Source organism: Molossus molossus, unplaced genomic scaffold (genome assembly GCF_014108415.1).
Source record: "Molossus molossus isolate mMolMol1 unplaced genomic scaffold, mMolMol1.p scaffold_m16_p_14, whole genome shotgun sequence".
NCBI lineage: Eukaryota > Metazoa > Chordata > Mammalia > Chiroptera > Molossidae > Molossus > Molossus molossus.
In genome coordinates, this window is record NW_023425349.1 from 11,088,268 (window position 1) to 11,106,811 (window position 18,544).

Sequence of the window (18,544 nt, forward strand, 5' to 3'; positions counted from 1 at the left end):
AACACTGATGTGAGAATGAGATATGGATTGGCTGCCTCCTGCACGCCCCCTACCAGGGATTGAGCCCCCAACCCAGGCATGTGCCCTGACCTAGAATTGAACTGGCAACATTTTGGTGCACAGGACAATGCCCAACCAACCAACTGAACCTTACTGGCCAGGGATAATTGCCCACCGCACCTGCCCACCTTTCCTTCAGTGTTCTCTGTACCACCTTTCCTTCAGTGTTCTCTGTATCCAAAAGGTCTTACGGCCCAAATTCTTTCCCTATAAACCTAACAGAACTGTCAATTCCTCCCAATTACTGCTCTCTAAAGATGTAACTCCCAGTGCTCTATTTATCTGCTCCCATTTGGACGAGATGCTTTCTAGGTTTGCTGCACATATGACTTCCTAGGACTTTCCTTTCCTATTACTGTGGGAATTCTCTTCACCTCTCCCCTATGTTGGGAGCCCTTTTTTTTTTTTTTTTAATCCTCACTCAAGGATTTTTCCATTTTTTTTGTTCAGATAGAGTAGAAGGAAAAGAGAGGAAGAGAGAGAAACATCGATCTGATAAGGGACACATCAAGTGGCTGCCACCCGCACGACCCAACCAGGGCTGGGGACAAACTGCAACCGAGGTACATGCCCTTAGCGGGAACTGAACCCAGGTATCTCGGGACCGCAGGCCAACACTCTAACCGCTGAACCAAACCGGCCAGGGCGGGAGCCCTTTTATCTTACGTTCAGTATCTTCCTCTTTCCTGATTCTATCTCTCATTCTGGGGAAGCATATCTTTCAGTAACTTTCTAGATGTATGTAATGCAGGTAAATATGTTGAGACCCTGTATATCTCAAATGGATTTATTTTACTCTCACACTTGAATAATTGTGTGTCTGGGCATACAATTCTATGTCAAAAATCACTATGCAAAATTTCGAAGTTCCTCATTACCTTCTTGCTTTATTAAGGTGGAAAGTCCAATGCTATTCAGATCTCTGTAACTAAGTATGTTTCCACTCTCCCTCCCCTACTTCAGACCAAGAAGCTTTTAGGGTTTTTCTTTATTCCCAGAGTTCTGAAATTTTATAATAATCTGCTGTCAAAGTCTTTTTTAAAATTACATTAAGCTGGTCCTTTTCATTATAAAAACATATATCCTTCAGTTCTGGAAAAATTTCTGTGATATTTCTTTGAGAATTTCCTTTTTCTCTACTCTATTTCTAAAAATCATGCTAGTTAGGTACTGAGTCTCCTTGATCGAGCCTCTAATTTGTCCTGCTTTCTGTCTACTTTATTGTCTTCTGTTTCACTATCTGGCCTACTTCAATTTTATCTTCCAACTTCTCCAATTTTTAAAATGTCTGATTATACTTTAAATCTCAAGAGCTCTTTCTCATCATCTTTCTGGTTGTTTTTTATGGCATCAGATTCTCTTTTAATGGATGAACAATGTCTGAAAATGTTACTGTTCAATTTTTTTTTTAAGTTTTCTTCTGTGACTTGCACTGTTTCTGTTTCCTCTGATTTCTTTTCTTCTGGGCTCTGTATATTTTATGTGAGATTTTCTCAAAAGATCGGTGATATCTGGCTGTTAATATTACAAGCAAAGGAGTAAAAAACTAATTAATAACAGTAACCCAGATTTTCTGATTCTCAGTTCAAAATTCATTTTAAGCATATTGTGAAGCCCTTTGTCTCTCAAATTTTGAAGAAAAGCCAAATGACTTTTTTACAGCTATAAAAAATGTCTAGAATATTCCTAGGGTCTGCAAAATATATTAATATGTATATTTAACATATTATTCTTCAACCTAAAATGGAAAAAATTATGCAAAAAATCCACAAAGACTAATTAATAAATACTTTTAACAAATCTCACAGTGTCACAATTCTCCCACCCTTAAATTTCTTCAAACTTGCTCATAAAACAATAAGTTTTGGTTTGCCAATAATTTATTTAACACATATTTTATGACACAAAAACATATAGTCAGTAAAATTAAAACATTTCCTACAAAACCACCATGCAGATTTTTAAATCAAACCTGAAAAGCTTAGAAAGCTCTCAGAAACCATTCTATTATCTGGGAGCCTTGTTGCTTTATTTTCAAGTTCAAAGAGGTGGACAATGAATTTATAGCACAAAAAATTCAAGTTTTTTCAATCCTTAAAACACTGAGAACATTATTCAAGTAAAAAGGAAAAGCCATTATAAAACGCTCAAAAAGGAATTTACCCAACAATAAAGCCTAAAGAAAATCCTTTCCAAAATGGAATTTAGGGTGATTCAACGGGTCCATGAAATATTCAAATATCCATTCTGGTGTAAGGTAGTTCTTTCATTAAAGTGGAACACTTGTCTTTTTGTAATTGCCTTTTGCTCTAAAGAAAAAAATACAACTTCACTGAAATAAATCATTGTATAAAAACTACACAACAAATTTATAAATACAACTAGTATGATCTTATTTTAAAATGTACTATGAAATAATTTCAACACAATCACCAAAAGTTCATGCTTCCTCTGATATCAGTCATATACCATATAAAGTTAAATGTGCTGTCTTGCCAAAGCCCAAGGTAATTGAGTCTAAAAATATGCTTTTTTCTCATTCTGAACTAGTCAGATTGGTATTTAACCCAAATGTCATTGAATGGTAGATTAAATATGGCAAGAAGAAAAGATTATTTAAATACAAACTCTCTAAATGTATCACATAGAAACTGCCCCCAGCCACAGAAGACTGTATGATTGCATCCAGGCATGTCCCCTTTCTCCAACATACACACACAAAGGAAAATTTAAAAAGCAATATAGACAATAAATGTGAGACTGGAACTGACACCTTAGAATTTATAAAGTCCAATGAAGACAAGATAAACTGGGGAAACATCTGACATTAAGCAAGTATCAGTTGGCGAGGGGGTTGGGAGCTTTATTTATCTTTAAATTATTCAATCTACTCAGTTTCTACTTTAGTTTTAGACCAATACACTGATAAAGTATCTAATGTGAAGAAAAGAACAAAACCTTCTACTAACATCTAAATTTGGTATTAGAACAAAAATATAAAAATATATTAACAAAACCTTTTATTAAAAGGGTTGTCTTTACAGTCACTAAAAAAACATTTCCAGGAAAATAAACAAAAATTTTCTTTTTTCCATTCTCATATGATGGGATCCTATTGGAGAAAAAGATTAAAAGGGTTCTCAGCCCCCTAAAAAGTAAAATCTAGCGATTTAATATCAATTTTTTGTAAAAACGAAGTCTAAGATTCCCATAATTGCTTAACTAAAAATTCTCAAGCAAACTGTGCAAATCTGAATAGGTTACATTCTCCAGCATATATGAAAAAAAATTTTTTTAGAACTGTGCTGCTTAAAGAAGAAATGTATACAACTGTTTTTTAGAATTCAAGAGAAAAGGTTTTCCACTAGAAATGGCAATTTAAAGACATTGCTAACTTAACTTGCAATTTCAATATGAATTCTAAATTTTGAAACAACTTAAATCAAATTTTCTAATGCTAAATATAAATAGCAAGAAAGTTTTGGGGAAGTACTCAGAATCTTAAATTTAAATTTTATATATTAATCACTTAAAATAAAAAAAGTTTAAATAGAACACATTTGAGGTTAAAATCAAATAGATATCTAAAACCTAAAATCATAAAGCTGCCCTTTATTTTAAAAGGGGTAGGAACCTTCTTTATATCATGCTGGGAAACCAAAGCATATCTGCCTATTTTATAAATATCCATGTCCTTTCTTGGATTCAAAAATCTACTTTCACCCACATCCCTTGGGTTTCTTCCATCTTCCATCTCACTGAACATTACTGTTGCATTTAGATTACAACTACTAGCCAAAGGCAGAGATCACATAAGTCCCCTGAAGACTTCAAAACATTAAAACCAGTAGAGGAAATACTCTCATGCCTGGAGCTGCTGGGAGATCCTTCTCTCCTTTGCTCTAAAAATAATCACTTTAAGAACAAAACATCACTACTACATACAAATACACAGCATTCTCAATTAATAATTCTATAGATAATAAAATCCTATAGATTTTGCTAGTACTTTGGTTTTAAAAGAATATTAAGAAAAGAACTATATACCAAAGGAGAACAGCAATGAGAGACATAGACAAATCAGAATTTCTACTCTTATCCAAATGTGGATTCCTTAACTAACTAAAAGAATGCTTTGAAAAAGAATCAGTTGCTATTTTGTTAGTTGATTCCATTTAACTACAAAAAGAATATCTCAATTAATCCCTTTCTATTTTAAAAAGTGGACTAGTTAAATGTCCACTTTACTGTAAAAGTGAAATCTAACTCAATTAAAATGTTCTCAATACACACATACACAAAGGCATGGGCAAAAATACTGCAACAGAATCACTTTCTATGCATACACTTCTTTAGATCTCTGTAAAGCATGGTACAAAAAGTAGCTCAGTTCTTCATAAATTGTCTAGTATGTGACTGTACTTTTGCATCACAGTTCATCGCAAATTCTAAAATTACTATTTAAATGTCCACATTATTCACTGTATTGAGAATTCTCTCAAGGGAATAAGACATAAAACATTTGAATTTCTAAATGACAGTGTTGAAACTTGCAGTGTTATACTTTGGCATACACAATGTTTAAAAACTCTGTTAATTCATCACTGTATTTTAATATTCCCCGTTAAAAGAAATTAATTGCATATGAAGCCCAAAAAACTGGAAAGAACCCAGAAAAACAACAAGAAAATGATGACTTTTAAAATGCTGACACTTTTCACACCCAGGTTCAGTCATGCCAGCTGGAGAGGTGTGAGATACGACTTTATTCATTTTAAATCTGAGCACTGTAGTCATTTCCATGACATTACAAAAATTGGAACCAAGAGCAATTTATCTTCATGGTCCTGATTCTTCTGATTTAAAAGCACTCTTTAAGAAAAACCATTTCTACAAATTTAGAAGGTTTTTTTGGATGGATCATTTGTTTCCTATTGCTTAGAGTCAAATTATTTTGTCCCAGATTTTCTCATGAACAAGGAATACGAAGAGACAAGAAGGACACCCCGCCTCCCACACACACAATGACCCAATATCCGAATCACTTCAGACATGGCATCCATTAATAGAGCCTTTGCTCCTAACTGTGTAAGCGTCCTTTGCTATGATCTGACTTGCACAAGAAGTACACATGGTCCCTGAGAGGCGCTTTAGTCCCCTTTGGAAGACACTGTTGGAGAGACTATAAATGACACAGTTGCAGAAACTGTTACTAATAGCAAGCCAGGTGGTCAAGAAGGATGCGGAGCGGTTGCTGTGGCCAGTGGAGCTCTCCAACAAGAAGTAGATGATGTATGGTAACCAGAGGATGTAAAACACACTAGTAATCCGGAACAGGACCATGGCATAGCGCTTGTCGGGAAAGGCCTGCACCTCCCCAGTCTCCCCACTCTGGTTGCTGAATCGAGCTTGCCTTTCGCTGATTTCTTTTGTGTGCTGTTGGCAGATGCGAAAAATGTTGAAATAGGTGAAGCACACAATGAGGGCTGCTGGGGCATATAACATCATCACGATGAACAGGGTGAAGTAGGGGTCGGTGTGCCAGGACTCCGCACACCACTGAAACACATCTCCATGATATCCAGGTTTACCCCAGTGGAAAAATGAAGGCAGAAAGACCAGGGTAGAATATAGCCAAATCAGGAAAATACACAGGCGTAGTCTCCAGGGTGTAACCAGGGTGTTATAGGTTAAAGGTTTAGTGATGGCAATATATCTATCGATGCTGATACAGGCCAGAGAGGTCATGGAGACACTCTTCAGAACTGATACTATAAAACCAAACACCTGGCAAGTCAAGGACTCCTCTACTGGAAGCGGGTAGTGGAGGAGTGATAAAGAAGGAACCAGGCAGCTGACCCCAACCAAAAGGTCAGCATATGCCATAGTCTGGATAAAATAACTTGTAGTGTGGTGGTTCAACAAAGGTGCACAGTGAAATACAAAAATTACAATGATGTTGCCAGAAATAATCAATACAGTTAGAAACACAATAATCAACACTTCCAAAAGGCAAAAATTGACAGTTTCCAAATAGCCAAATGCCAAGAGGCAAAAAGGGTGGCTGCTCTGATTACCATCCAAGGTGGAGTTCATCTTGAGCTCAGGAGTGATCTCTCACTTCATGCTGCCGCTTGGCCGCTGCCAACAGTTCGAAGGAGCAGCTGCTGTCATTGCGGTCAGCTCTGTGTGTGTGTAATAATGCCCAAGGAGCCTCAGTCCTCAGGCTTGCGATGCTGCTGCTCTGATGCATTGCCTGCAGTGCAATCTCCCTTTAAGTCCTTGGAACAGGGAGAGCCAGCAGCAGTGGTCTGGCCAGTCCCAGACGCGGCCATAGTATCAGGTTTACCACACACATAGTGCCAGGGGAGTAAGGCAAATTCTGAGTGCAATGTCTTCAGGCCAATGAGGGTAGGGGGTAGGGGTAGAAGAGAAGGGAAGAAAATTAGGAGCTTCAGCAGGAGTTGTAATGAGTCTCCTCTGAACAGCTGATAGAAGAAAAGGAAAGAGCATTTTACATTTTGCATCCCAATACAAAAATCAAAGAATCTGGCTAGTTCAGGCTGGTATCAGCCCTCCCACTCCATCCCACCCCACCCAGTACTACCCTCAGTAGCACTCCACATAACTAATTGGTCCTTACTCTAGAGGAGGTGCAGCAACAGCAAGCTCTCATGATCAACATAAAACAAAATCAAGCGCAGTCAGATCAATCTACCCCCATTTTCCTTTCAATGGAGGCTTTTGGGGGAGAAAAGGAAATCTGCTTATTGCATTTCTGAAAATATTTTACCATAATTACCATGAATAAAATTAGCTAAAGTAATTTATTTTCTTGATTCCCGTGTAATACCTTGCCTCTCTGAAAACATTTCAACAGAATTTATCTGTCTAGCTCAATTTCTGAGTGTTACCTGTAATTCTGCATGCTGCAATCCAAACAAAAGCCACAAAACATCCTTAACAGAAAGCCTTGCAAAGCAGGAATGTGCCTCAGCTGGGTTTACTGCAGAACTGAGACACAGAGGGAGGGGATAAAGGAGTAGGAGGGGAAATAGGGAGAGAGGGGGCTTGGGAAAGGGAAGCAGCGGGGGAAGGGAAAGAAAATGCCTGTGCAGGCATCTTCAGCAGCTCATTCAGATTCATCACCAGAGAGGCACTCCCCGATTTCCAGACTGCACAGTGGGGGAATAACGGAACATGCCTGCAGTGCAGTGTTTCAAAGCTGTTTCCTCGTCTGTCTGGAATCCCCCTTTTGGTACATGAACAGAACTCAAAATACTAGTAAGGAGAAGGGGTAGTAACCGGAACAGAGTGCCAGCCGGGAATTAGATTGAAACACACTGCCAGAGGGGTAAAGCTGAGAGGAAATTCCTATTTTCTTGTAGCAGTTTCCAAAGGAACGAAGAGCAATGTTGAAGAATGAAAGTGCATTAACAGTGCATGGCTAATGAGGAATCATAATTCAGCAGCACAAGTTCTAGCTAAAAGCCTAAATATTCAGCATTATTTTCTCTCGTGATTCACTGGATGTTGGCCAGTATTTAAAAAGATGACCAAAATAACAAACAAACTTAAAAATCAGTTTTTCAAGAGAAAAATAAGGAAAATCTCACCCATTCTGAATACTGCAGAAAGAGTGTACACACAGAAGAGGATTTACATTCTTACTATATTTTAACGCTATCCTGTAGTTTTGCAATGTCATGTCTTGCTTCTAGTTTGCTGAGACACAGTACCCAAACATGTAACAAACGAAGGAAAAGTAAAGGTACCATTTCCACCAGGCTTGTAAATTACAGGAATTTTCATGGTACCAATTAGCCTTTGTTTCTCAGAAAACACAATCTTGTTTGTGCCCAATTAAAACAATGCAAAATGGGATTTTATTGTGGCTCTTCTCGTAATATCATAAATGATGACAATTTTCAGCTAATTAGAAAATGTGTATTTTTAGTGTCCTTTCCTCCAGGTATCTTTCGATTTTCAATTCATCCTTCTAAATAAAGTTAAACAGATCCAGTACAGCAAAAGAAAATAAACAAATGTTGGTATTTGTAAGCATGCAAGGTCTGCACACCTGGGTGGAGATATATGTTATATGATGCAACCTGCTTTAAAAAAAAATCTTCATCAAGGTATTTTTCCCTTGATTTTTTTTTCAAATAGAGAAGGAAGGAGGGAGGGAGAGAAACATTGATATAAAAGGGACACATTGATTGGTTGCCTCCTGTATGGCCCTGACCAGGGCCAGGGATCTAACTGCAACTGAGGTACGTGCCCTTGACTAGAATTGAACCCGTGACTCTCTGGTCCTTAGTAGACACTCCAACCGCTGAGTCAAACCGGCCAGGGCTAAATCACCAAGCTCTTTTTAACTCTTGAGCACATTCTTTTCCTTCTGACTTTGAACACCACACATGTCATGTAGTACCCCATTCCACCCCCAAAATCACCCCCTCCCTGGATAATTTCTGAACAAGACTCCTTAGATGAGACGTCCTTTTGTGCATCTGCCACACAGCAATATGTACAGCTCTCATGAAACTTCTGTAATATCCTGTTTCCCTCATTAGACTATAAACTCCCCCCAAACCAGGGAACAGGTATATTTTATCCATTGGCCTATCCAAGAGACCTCACATAGCACTGGCACAAAGCTGACTTTCAAAGGTATGTTTATTCCTTTAATTTCTACTTTGTATTTTTGACTAAGTAACAAATGCCTAATAAAACAACAAACAATTCTGCTTTTAGATTGAAAACTTTCAAGTAAAGCCTTAGTATGATAACTGTTTAATTCACATATAATTATTAGGTTGATGCACAAGTAATTACCTATGGTAGATCAAAAATTGTCAAGTATCAGCAATTTTCATAGGATCAAACTTAATGTTTCTAATCTTTTTTTTTTATCCTCACCTGAGGACATTTTTCCATTGTTTGTATGTCCCCAGCCCTGGCTGGGTCGTGTGGGTGGCGACCACTCGATGTGTCACTTTCACGTTGATGTTTCTCTCTGTCTTTCTCCCTCCCACTCTATCTGAACAAAATATCAAAAAATGTCCTCTGGTGAGGATTAAAAAAAAAAATCAAATTGTTTGTCCAAGAGAAGCTCTGGCGGCCCATCTACATTTTATCAATCTGGAAAAATAACTTAAAAATATCTAATGAGTCCTGGCCGGTTTGGCTCAGCGGTTAGAGCGTCGGCCTGCGGTCCTGAGAGACCCGGGTTCAGTTCCTGCTAAGGGCATGTACCTCGGTTGCAGTTTGTCCCCGGCCCTGGTCGGTTGTGTGGGTGGCAGCCACTCGATGTGTTCCTTTCACATCGATGTTTCTCTGTCTCTCTCTGTTCCTCTCTCTCCCTCCCGCTCTACCTGAACAAAAAATGGAAAAATGTCCTCGGGTGAGGATAAAAAAAAAAGAAAAAATAAACTTAAAAAAAAGTATTAAAAAAAAAAATCTAATGATAATTTTATTATTATACAGATTGTTTGTTTTTAATTTAAAAATATCTCTCTGGTAGGTCTGGTAATATTCAAGGATTCACTAATACTTGATCATGAGAATTTGCCTGTGGATACCAAACAAAAAGGGGGTCAATTTAGCAAAGAGAGCACTGGCCATGGACTTAGGAAGCCTGGGTACTAGTTTCAGCTCTGCTCCTAGTTTATGTGACCTCAAATGAGGTCTTCTACACCTGTGATCATTCATTTCTTCTTGTGAAACGAGGTTGCTGAAGTAAATGGTTGATCTTCCTTTAAGCTTTAACATTCTGGAAAATTAGATACTGAGTTTGAGTCCTGTCCTCCCCCCCCTCCCCCAAATAGCCCATGAGGTACGTGCCCTTAGCGGGAACCGAACCCGGGTCTCTCCAGACTGCAGGCCGACGCTCTAACCACTGAGCAAAACCGGCCAGGGCTGGACAATTTGAAATGTAAACATTGGTTATATGGTCTAGTTTAGGTTCTACATAAGCTTGAAACACATGGCAGTCTTACCAGTGAAGTATTACTGAAACCACTATAGAAAACAATGCAAATTGGTTTCAGAAAACACAAGTCTGATTGAATGGAAGAAAAAAGAAACATCATCCCTGGCCAGTTTGGCCCAGCGGTTAGAGGGTCAGCCTGCGGACCAGAGAGACCCGGGTTCAGTTCCCGCTAAGGGCACGTACCTCGGTTGCAGTTTGTCCCCGGCCCCAGTTGGGGTCCTGTGGGTGGCAACCAGTCGATATGTCTCTCTCACATCAATGTCTGTCTGTCTGTCTGTCTGTCTCTCCCTCTCTCCCTCCTGCTCTATCTGAAGATAAATCCAAAAATAAATGTCCTCAGGTGAGGATAAAAAAAAAACAAAAAAAAGGAAAAAAACATTAGAATATATTGCTATTTAATTATTCTATTATTAAAAGGATCACTTAAGGAAGCAGTTTAGATGTAAATGTTTGCTATTAAGCAAAATAAATAAAAGGAAGAGAAGTGCCATTGACATAAAGGTGAAAAATAACCAAAAGGAAAAAGGACCAAAGGATGATTCTGAAAACTGGAGACCAAAAAGTGCCTATTTCCCCTCCATTCTTAACTCCAATTTATTTGATTGAGATAAACAAATACAGGTCTTAGAACGGTGGTAAGAGAAGCCATGGAGTCCCTGTGGATTACTTATAAGGATTTCTTTCCCCAGCATCTGTCTGACACATTCTTTCCAGAGATCAAGGTTGAGGAGCCCTTGGTCAAAGATCAGAAAGAACAAAAAACAAAGGATCTAGGAGTGTTCGGTCTGCAGAAATTATTCCATAAAGCCAAGGGTAGTTCAATATCAATAAATCTATCATACGTTGATAGATTATATATCTATCAACAAAGTAAAGGAAATCATATTAAGTGCTGAATAAGCTTTTGATAAAATTCAGTAGATATTCTTAGTAAAATTCAAAGCCAGAGATAGAAGAAAATTACTTACAAAAAAAAACAGCATTCATTACAAAAGACTGAAAAATTCAAACCATTTTAATTAAAATCAGGAACTCTATAGAGATGCTAGTTATGATCCCCATCATTTAACATTGTCTTAATACTTTTATCAAATACCAAAACCAAGCCAAAACAATTTAGTAGCTTACATAGACAGTAAAAAAAAAGTGAAACAGGTTTTGCTGCTGATATTAACATATACCTGAAAGTCAAAAGATGCTAGTATAAAATATCAAGAGGTAGATGGATAGAAAATTTTAAAAAATTAATGTCTGTTTTCTGTTGTAGCAATTAGCACCTAGAAATGAGAATTGGAAAATATTCCATTTGCTATAGCAAGAACATTCTATGATAATTCTTAGAAATACATTTAACAGAAGAGGCACAACATATATATATGAAGGCAACATATATGTTATAAAATAACATCTGACATAAAAATATTATAACAATATAACTTATACCCTAAATCAATATGTAAATTAATTGTGATTTAAATTAGAATCCTTATATAACTTTATAGGGTGGTTGTAGTGGTAAGAGTAAAGAAAATAATTTTAAGGATTACATGGAAAGTTAAATATGTAAGAATAGATAAAGCCCTGGCCAGTTTGGTTCAGCGGTTAGAGCGTCGGCCTGCAGTCCTGAGAGACCCGGGTTCGGTTCCCGCTAAGGGCACGTACCTCGGTTGCAGTTTGTCCCCGGCCCTGGTCGGTTGTGCGGGTGGCAGCCACTCGATGTGTTCCTTTCACATCAATGTTTCTCTCTCTCTCTCTGTCCCTCTCTCTCCCTCCCACTCTACCTGAGCAAAAAATGGAAAAAAAAAAAAAAAGGATAAAAAAAATATATAAAATAAAAAGTGAAAAAAAAAAACTTGCTTTACCAGATATTAGAACATAACTCAAAGCCACTTTAACCAAAACAGTATTGGTATAGAAATACACAAAGAGATCAATAAGCAGGGACAATCTAGAAATCAATCCCAGTATCTATGAGAGTTTAAGATATAACAAAGATGGTAGTTCTAGGAAAACAGGAGTAGCACACCTGTTTACCCATCTGGGAGAAATAAAATTGGACAACCTTCATATGCAATGTACAAAAATAAATCCCCAATGGATTAAAGATGTAAAGATATGCCCTGGCTGGTTTGGCTGAGCGGCTGGAGTGTTGGCCTGCGGACCAGAGAGAGAGTCCCGCGGTTTGGTTCCCGCTAGGAGCACGTATCAAAAAAAAAAAAAAAAAACATGTAAAGATATAATGCATACAATAAAAGTCTTGCAAGAAAATCTTGGAAACTACATTTTCAAAATCTAGAGATATGGGAGACCTTAATGAAGACACAATTTTCTACATAAAAACTGGAAAATATTTGTATGGCATGAAACCATAAAATCAAATCCATAAAAAATTAAAGTTTTAGGAAGACGTTTATAATAAAGATACAAAGGATCAATGTACATAATAACATATAGAGTGCTTACAAAGTGACATTTAAAAAAAACTAAATAGAAAAATGTACAAAGAATATGAAGAGGTAATACATGGAGGAGCAAATCATGCAAATTTACTGGCAGTCAGGGAGCTGCAAACCAAAGATATGTGGTATCACTTACACCCATAGATGGCAAAAATGAAATACAAATGTTTGGAGTATGGGTCAGCACATACATTCCTACATTACTGGTGGAACTGTGAACTATTACAGCCTTTCAGAGAAGCAAACAGGATATGAGTAAATTAAATATAAAAATTGAATAAACAGTTTAAAAAACATGTTACTCTTTGATCCAGCGATCACACTTCTGAGACTATTCCATAAAAGTGAAAGATTTAGAACACATGTAAGGATGTTTAGTAAAAAAAATATTTAGAGGCTAAAAACTAGAAACAAAGTAAATGCTTACCAATAGAAGAATGGTTGGATAAGATTACACTTAAAAACAAACAGACAAACAGATAAGCATATAATTATATTTGTTTAAATGGAATTCTATAGGAGTACATATCTGTATAAATTATTTATGTTTGGGGACAGACAGATAGGGAGGGTAATAAAAAAAAGAACCACCTTTGCAGTCAGCCCTGAGTTCAAATCCTGCCTCTACCATCTATGTCCTCTATCATTTATTTACTAGCTGAGTGACTATAAGCAACTTACTAAGCTTCACTGAAGCCATGTCTTAATTTCTAAAAAGAAATAGTAATTACCACTTCTCAAGGATTTTCTTAGGACTAATAAGATAATAGATATGAAGTGCTTAGTAAAGCATCTGACACATATTATTTGCTCTAACTGGGAGTTATTACTATACTTTTTTCCCTGAGATGAAAAATCTAAAAAGTTTTCACTTCAAACAAACAAACCAAAAAACAGGAAGACGAGTATCTCCAAACTCTACTGCTTATAACAAATAATACCTTTAAAAAAAAAGTTAATTTTTTTTTACATTTGCTCTATAAATCAAGTCACTCTTTTCTCCTCCTTTAAATTTAGTCTTTGAAGTGAAGCCAAAAAAACCCTCGAAGGTAATATTATATGTGACATTGCAGAACAGAAAGCATATACCTGGCAAAGAACCCAAGTCCAGAATGAATAGCTTCAAAAATTAGTAATATATATATATATATATATATATATACACACACACACACACACACACACACACACACGTAAATATTATTGTCTCTGTGTGTGTATGAGTGTATATAATAGAATGTACAAATCCTGCTGTCTTGGTTTGTTTGGGCTGCTGTATCAAAATACCACAGACCAGATGACTTATAAACAGCAGTAATTTATTGCTCACAATTCTGGAGGCTGGAAGTCCAAGATCAGAGTACAGCATGGTTGGGTTCTTGTAAAGGCTGTCTTCTGGGTTTCAGACTGCCAACCTCTTGCTGTGTTTTCACATGGTGGAAGGTGGCAAGAGATCTTTCTGGAGCCTCTTTTATAAAGGCATTAATCCCTATAATGGGGGCTCTGCTGTCATGACCTATCTCCCAAAGGTCCCACCTCCTAATCTCATAACCTTGGAGGTTAGGTTTCAACACATGAATTTCGAGAGGCAAAAACAAGCAGACTATAGCACCTCCTATATGCAAGAATGTTCATAAGCAACTTTCTGCATAATAGCCAAAAATGGGGGGAACCCCCCGACAAACATCTATAATAGCAAAATAGATTTTTTTTTAAAGTATGGTTTACTGATGCAATGGAATACTCTTAGCAATTAAAAATATGAAAACAAACAAACAAAGAGCTACAGATACACTCTCAAAATGGATGAGCAAAAGTAGTCAGATACAGACTAGTACATGCTGCATGACTATACAATTGCATTTAAAGCGATACCAACTTGCATCAAATAACACTGTAGTGTGAAACAACAGTGCCAGCCGATGTGGCTCAGTGGCTGAGCATCGACCCATGCACCAAGAGATCGCCAGTTTGATTCCCGGTCAGAACACATGTCCAGGTTGTGAGCCCAATCCCCGGTGGGGGGCATGCAGGAGGCGGCCAGTCGATGTTCTCCCTCATTGATGTTTCTGTCTCTCTCTCTCTCTCTCTCTCTCTCTCTCTCTCTAAAATCAATAAAGAAAAAAAAGTTTTCGCCAATATTATGATGGTTAAATAATTTGTATTTTCTGATCATCTATGAGCAATTTAAATTAACATATATACATCATTAAAGATCTTTTTTGGTTCTAGCCATGTGCATAATAATAGTTTAATGTGACACATAATGCATGACATCAGCATATGTAAAACAATAAAATATATCAGATTTTGTTAACAGCTGATGTTTTTTACACCTCACGTAAATTATCAAGTTCCTATTCAAAAAACAGTCTTCACCATTTTCATGGAACCAGAAAAACAGAAAACGTCATGTCTTTAAAATTATCTATATGAATAGCCATACCAAAAATATTTAAGAAATAATTTTTGGCCCTGGCTGGTTTGGCTCAGCAGTTAGAGTGTCGGCCCTTGGACCGAAGGGTCATGGGTTCCATTCCTGGTCAAGGGCGAGTCCCTGGGTTATAGGTTCGATCCCTGGCCCTGGTGAGGGTCATGCAGGAGGAAGCCAATTGCCGTGTCTCTCTCACATCAATGTTTCTCTCCCCTCTTCCTAAAAAGAAATAATTTTTGGCCAAACATTTCAAAGGACTTCAAGAGAGAAACTAGAAAGATAGTTATAACTGAGAATTTTACACTCAAAATATGACTTTCCAATAAAAGAAAAACACTGGCTAGGTGTACCTTTGCTGGCTCTACATGTTACATACCCTCATTCTCCATTCATGCTACGAGCACAAAGCTCTTCCATCCTTCCATGCCTGGGGAGCTCTTTTCTGAGATCCATCTTAAATGTGATGTTCCTGTCAAAGACTCCCCTATTCTCCCAGGCTGAATTTATCACTACTTTTGATGCCCCGACTGTGCTTTTTCAGACTATCACGTGACATATGTCTACCATATGATAGTTAATTGCTTCTGTGTTTGACCTCCTAGCTCCAGCATAATGATTGTAATACAGGCACTCAATAAATCCTGGTTAAACAATTATATCAACATAATAGAGGAAATTAGAATATTAGTTCTTAAAAGAAAAAACATCTGTCTGGAAATAAGATAAGAAGGTACACGAATATTTTTAACAAATTATAATTATCATTTTCTGATGTGGAAAGATCCAATTTCATGTGTAAATGCCGTTCTTCCCTTATAAAGTTTTTCAAATAAAAATTTTATAGCAGTATTATTCATCCCTTATAAGATGTAAATACAGTTTTAACAGAAGTCCCACCTTTTGTCACACTGAAAAATTCTGATATATTATTGAGGGTACTGAGAAATTCACTCATTAGTACACCACTGGAAAAACTGTTTCCTGAATATGAACATTTCAAGAATTTGAGAAAACAAAAATAGAAATTTAAACCAATAACATGGTTACAAAGGCACAAAGCATTACCTAATCTTGCAGAAAATTATTTTTCAAATTCCTATATGCTCGTGCAAGGAACAGTTTTTGTTACTTCGTTTGCAAAACCTTGAGAATGCATGAACTTGAGAAGGGATACTATAAAAAATGAGAACTCTTCACTTTAAAGAAAAGAGCTAAAAGGGAATTTGGTTTAAGATAACAGAACTATGTTCTTCCAATTGTAGAAACTAGAAGTAGGCCTTACCTACAAAGAGAACATTTCTGTGACATGTGAAAAGGATTAAAATAAATAATTTTTTTACACATTACATAGCACAACTGATCTAATTAAAAATGCAATTATGGTCAAAAAGAATTTAGGAACACAACGGATAGAGAACATCCTTTGACCCTGAGATGAAGTCAATCAAGGAATAAAAACTATCCTTCTCCTTTGTGCCAACACTAGAAATAACTTTGGGCTAGAAGTATAAAAGTTCTATTCTTGCCTGGCAAGTGTGGCTAAGTGGATATAAATTCTATTCTTGCCTGGCAAGTGTGGCTCAGTGGACTGAGCATTCATCCCATGGACTGAGAAGTCCTGGTTTGATTCCCCCGCCAGGGCACATGTCCAGGTGCAGGCTCTATCCCCAGCAGGGGGTGTGCAGGAAGGAGGCAGTAGACTGATGTTTCTCTCTCACATGGATGTTTCTATTTCTCTCCCCCTTCCTGTCTCTCTAAAATAAATCAATAAAAACATTAAAAAAATAGTTCTGTTCTTACATTAGATAATTGTAAAAATTATTGGAAATCAAATAGCCACAGTCTTTTTGTAACAAATTTCCAAAAATATTAATGCTGAAGCTGAATAATCATCCCCTTACCTTTGTGATGAGAATTCGATATTTTTCTACCAGGTGGTCGTTGTTGTGACAACCTGCTAGCAGCTGCCAGACTTCTCCTCGAAGAGCTTCAGGAACACCACTTCTTACTAAGGATGACAACTGCTTTGGTCTCACACTCAAGTTGAGATGCCTAAAAATAAAGCCATAATCCACAAGTATATAAGGGAAAGAGTCTCTAAAAAGTGTTATTTTTATAAAAACTAAACTAAATGACTTACAAAGACTTAATAAAGATCACATACTAATAAAGAAAAATATAAAGCTGTTGAATCAGATGTGGCCAAGATAACTATAAAAGACTGGGCAGAGGAAAGAATTCTGCAGTCAGAATACTTCCTAAGTATCTTTATTATTGCTCTACTTAAAAAATAAAATATAATAAGCAAAACTAGAAACCAGAGCTTTATGGTTGTGGATTATGTAAGATAGATGAAGCAAAATTCCCAATCAGTGGGCACACAGCCAAAGATAAGGGCTTGGCCCTGTTTGACAATTGACAGTGTATTTATATACTCTAAATTAAAATAAATATCTGTTCTAAGTTAAAATAAATATAAAAAGAAATGTTTTCAGTAAACCTTGCTTCAAGTGACTTTTTTGAATGACTATGTTGATTAAGATAGTTTCTGCTATATAATAACATCAAAACAAGTTGAAGTCTTTGAATTTCATCTATCTCATCTATAAAACGAGGAAAATAAATGTATCTTAAAATGTTGGTGTTGACATACAAAGTGTTTTGCATACAATTTTATTTGATCATTATAACAAGCATGAGGTAGGTGGTAGTTACAAATGAAGAAAGAAATTCAGAGAAATCAATTCAATGACTGAGGTAACCCTCAAATTCTAAGACCAATAAATGTTCTATCTTGTATCACACCTGCTTTGTGATTTGAAAGCCACCATTACTGAGTCAATAAAGCAGGCTTCTGACATGGAGAAGCTCCTGTGACTATCAGATTTAAGCAGAAGTTACTGATACAATATGACCACTATCAAAATATAAAAAGGTGTCTGAGACTTTTCTCAAAATGTTTCCAGAATTCCAGCAGAATTCATAGTCCATTTAAAAATGGTTAATTCTGCCCGGCTGCTGTGGCTCAGTGGTTGAGCACCGACCCACGCACCAGGAGGTCGCTGGTTCGATTCCCCGTCAGGGCACGTGCCCAGGTTGTGGGCCCGATCCCCAATAGGGGGCATGCAGGAGGCGGCCAATTGATGTTTCTATCTCTCCTTTCCTCTCTCTCTAAACATAATAAAGAAAAAAAATTTTTTTTAATGGTTAATTCTGTGTTGCTAGTACCCTAATGCAAGAGCTATAAACAATTCAATACAGTATTGTCTTTGCTTAGAAAAAAATATACATATAAGAACTGAAGAGTTTAGAGCAGAAACAACACGAGTAATTCTGCTCCTTAATTCAAGGATTGGTACACTACGGTTTGCGAGCCAAATCCACCAGTTTCTATAAATCAACTTTCATTGAAACCACCATTTTTGTTTATGTCTTGTCTCTGCTTTCCCAATATGATACAGCTTGGAAGTAGGACAGGTAGTCTGTGAAGCCCTGTCTACCAGACTCCAAAATTCCATAATATGGTGATGCTTCCTATCTATAGAACGCATATAATAATGATAAAAAATTTGCCTGGCCAGTGTGGCTCAAAGGATC

General features: G+C 36.9%; 2 protein-coding genes across 13 annotated transcripts in view; both read right to left on the minus strand.

The window, feature by feature from the left end:
• Nucleotides 1-18,544, minus strand: part of RABGAP1 (RAB GTPase activating protein 1) — a 149,893-nt gene that overhangs the window by 53,115 nt on the left and 78,234 nt on the right. For all 12 annotated transcript variants that reach the window (XM_036260827.1, XM_036260828.1, XM_036260836.1 and 9 more), the window contains one exon: nt 16,849-16,999. In XM_036260827.1, coding sequence (XP_036116720.1) covers nt 16,849-16,999 — 151 coding nt within the window. The remainder of the gene's footprint in view (nt 1-16,848; nt 17,000-18,544) is intronic.
• On the minus strand, nt 4,609-7,056 carry GPR21 (G protein-coupled receptor 21). Its single transcript, XM_036260846.1, has 2 exons — nt 6,975-7,056; nt 4,609-6,548 (listed from the first exon to the last, which is right to left on the minus strand). Exon 2 carries the CDS (start codon nt 6,154-6,156, stop codon nt 5,107-5,109), a length of 1,050 nt encoding a protein of 349 aa, XP_036116739.1. The 5' UTR covers nt 6,157-6,548; nt 6,975-7,056; the 3' UTR covers nt 4,609-5,106.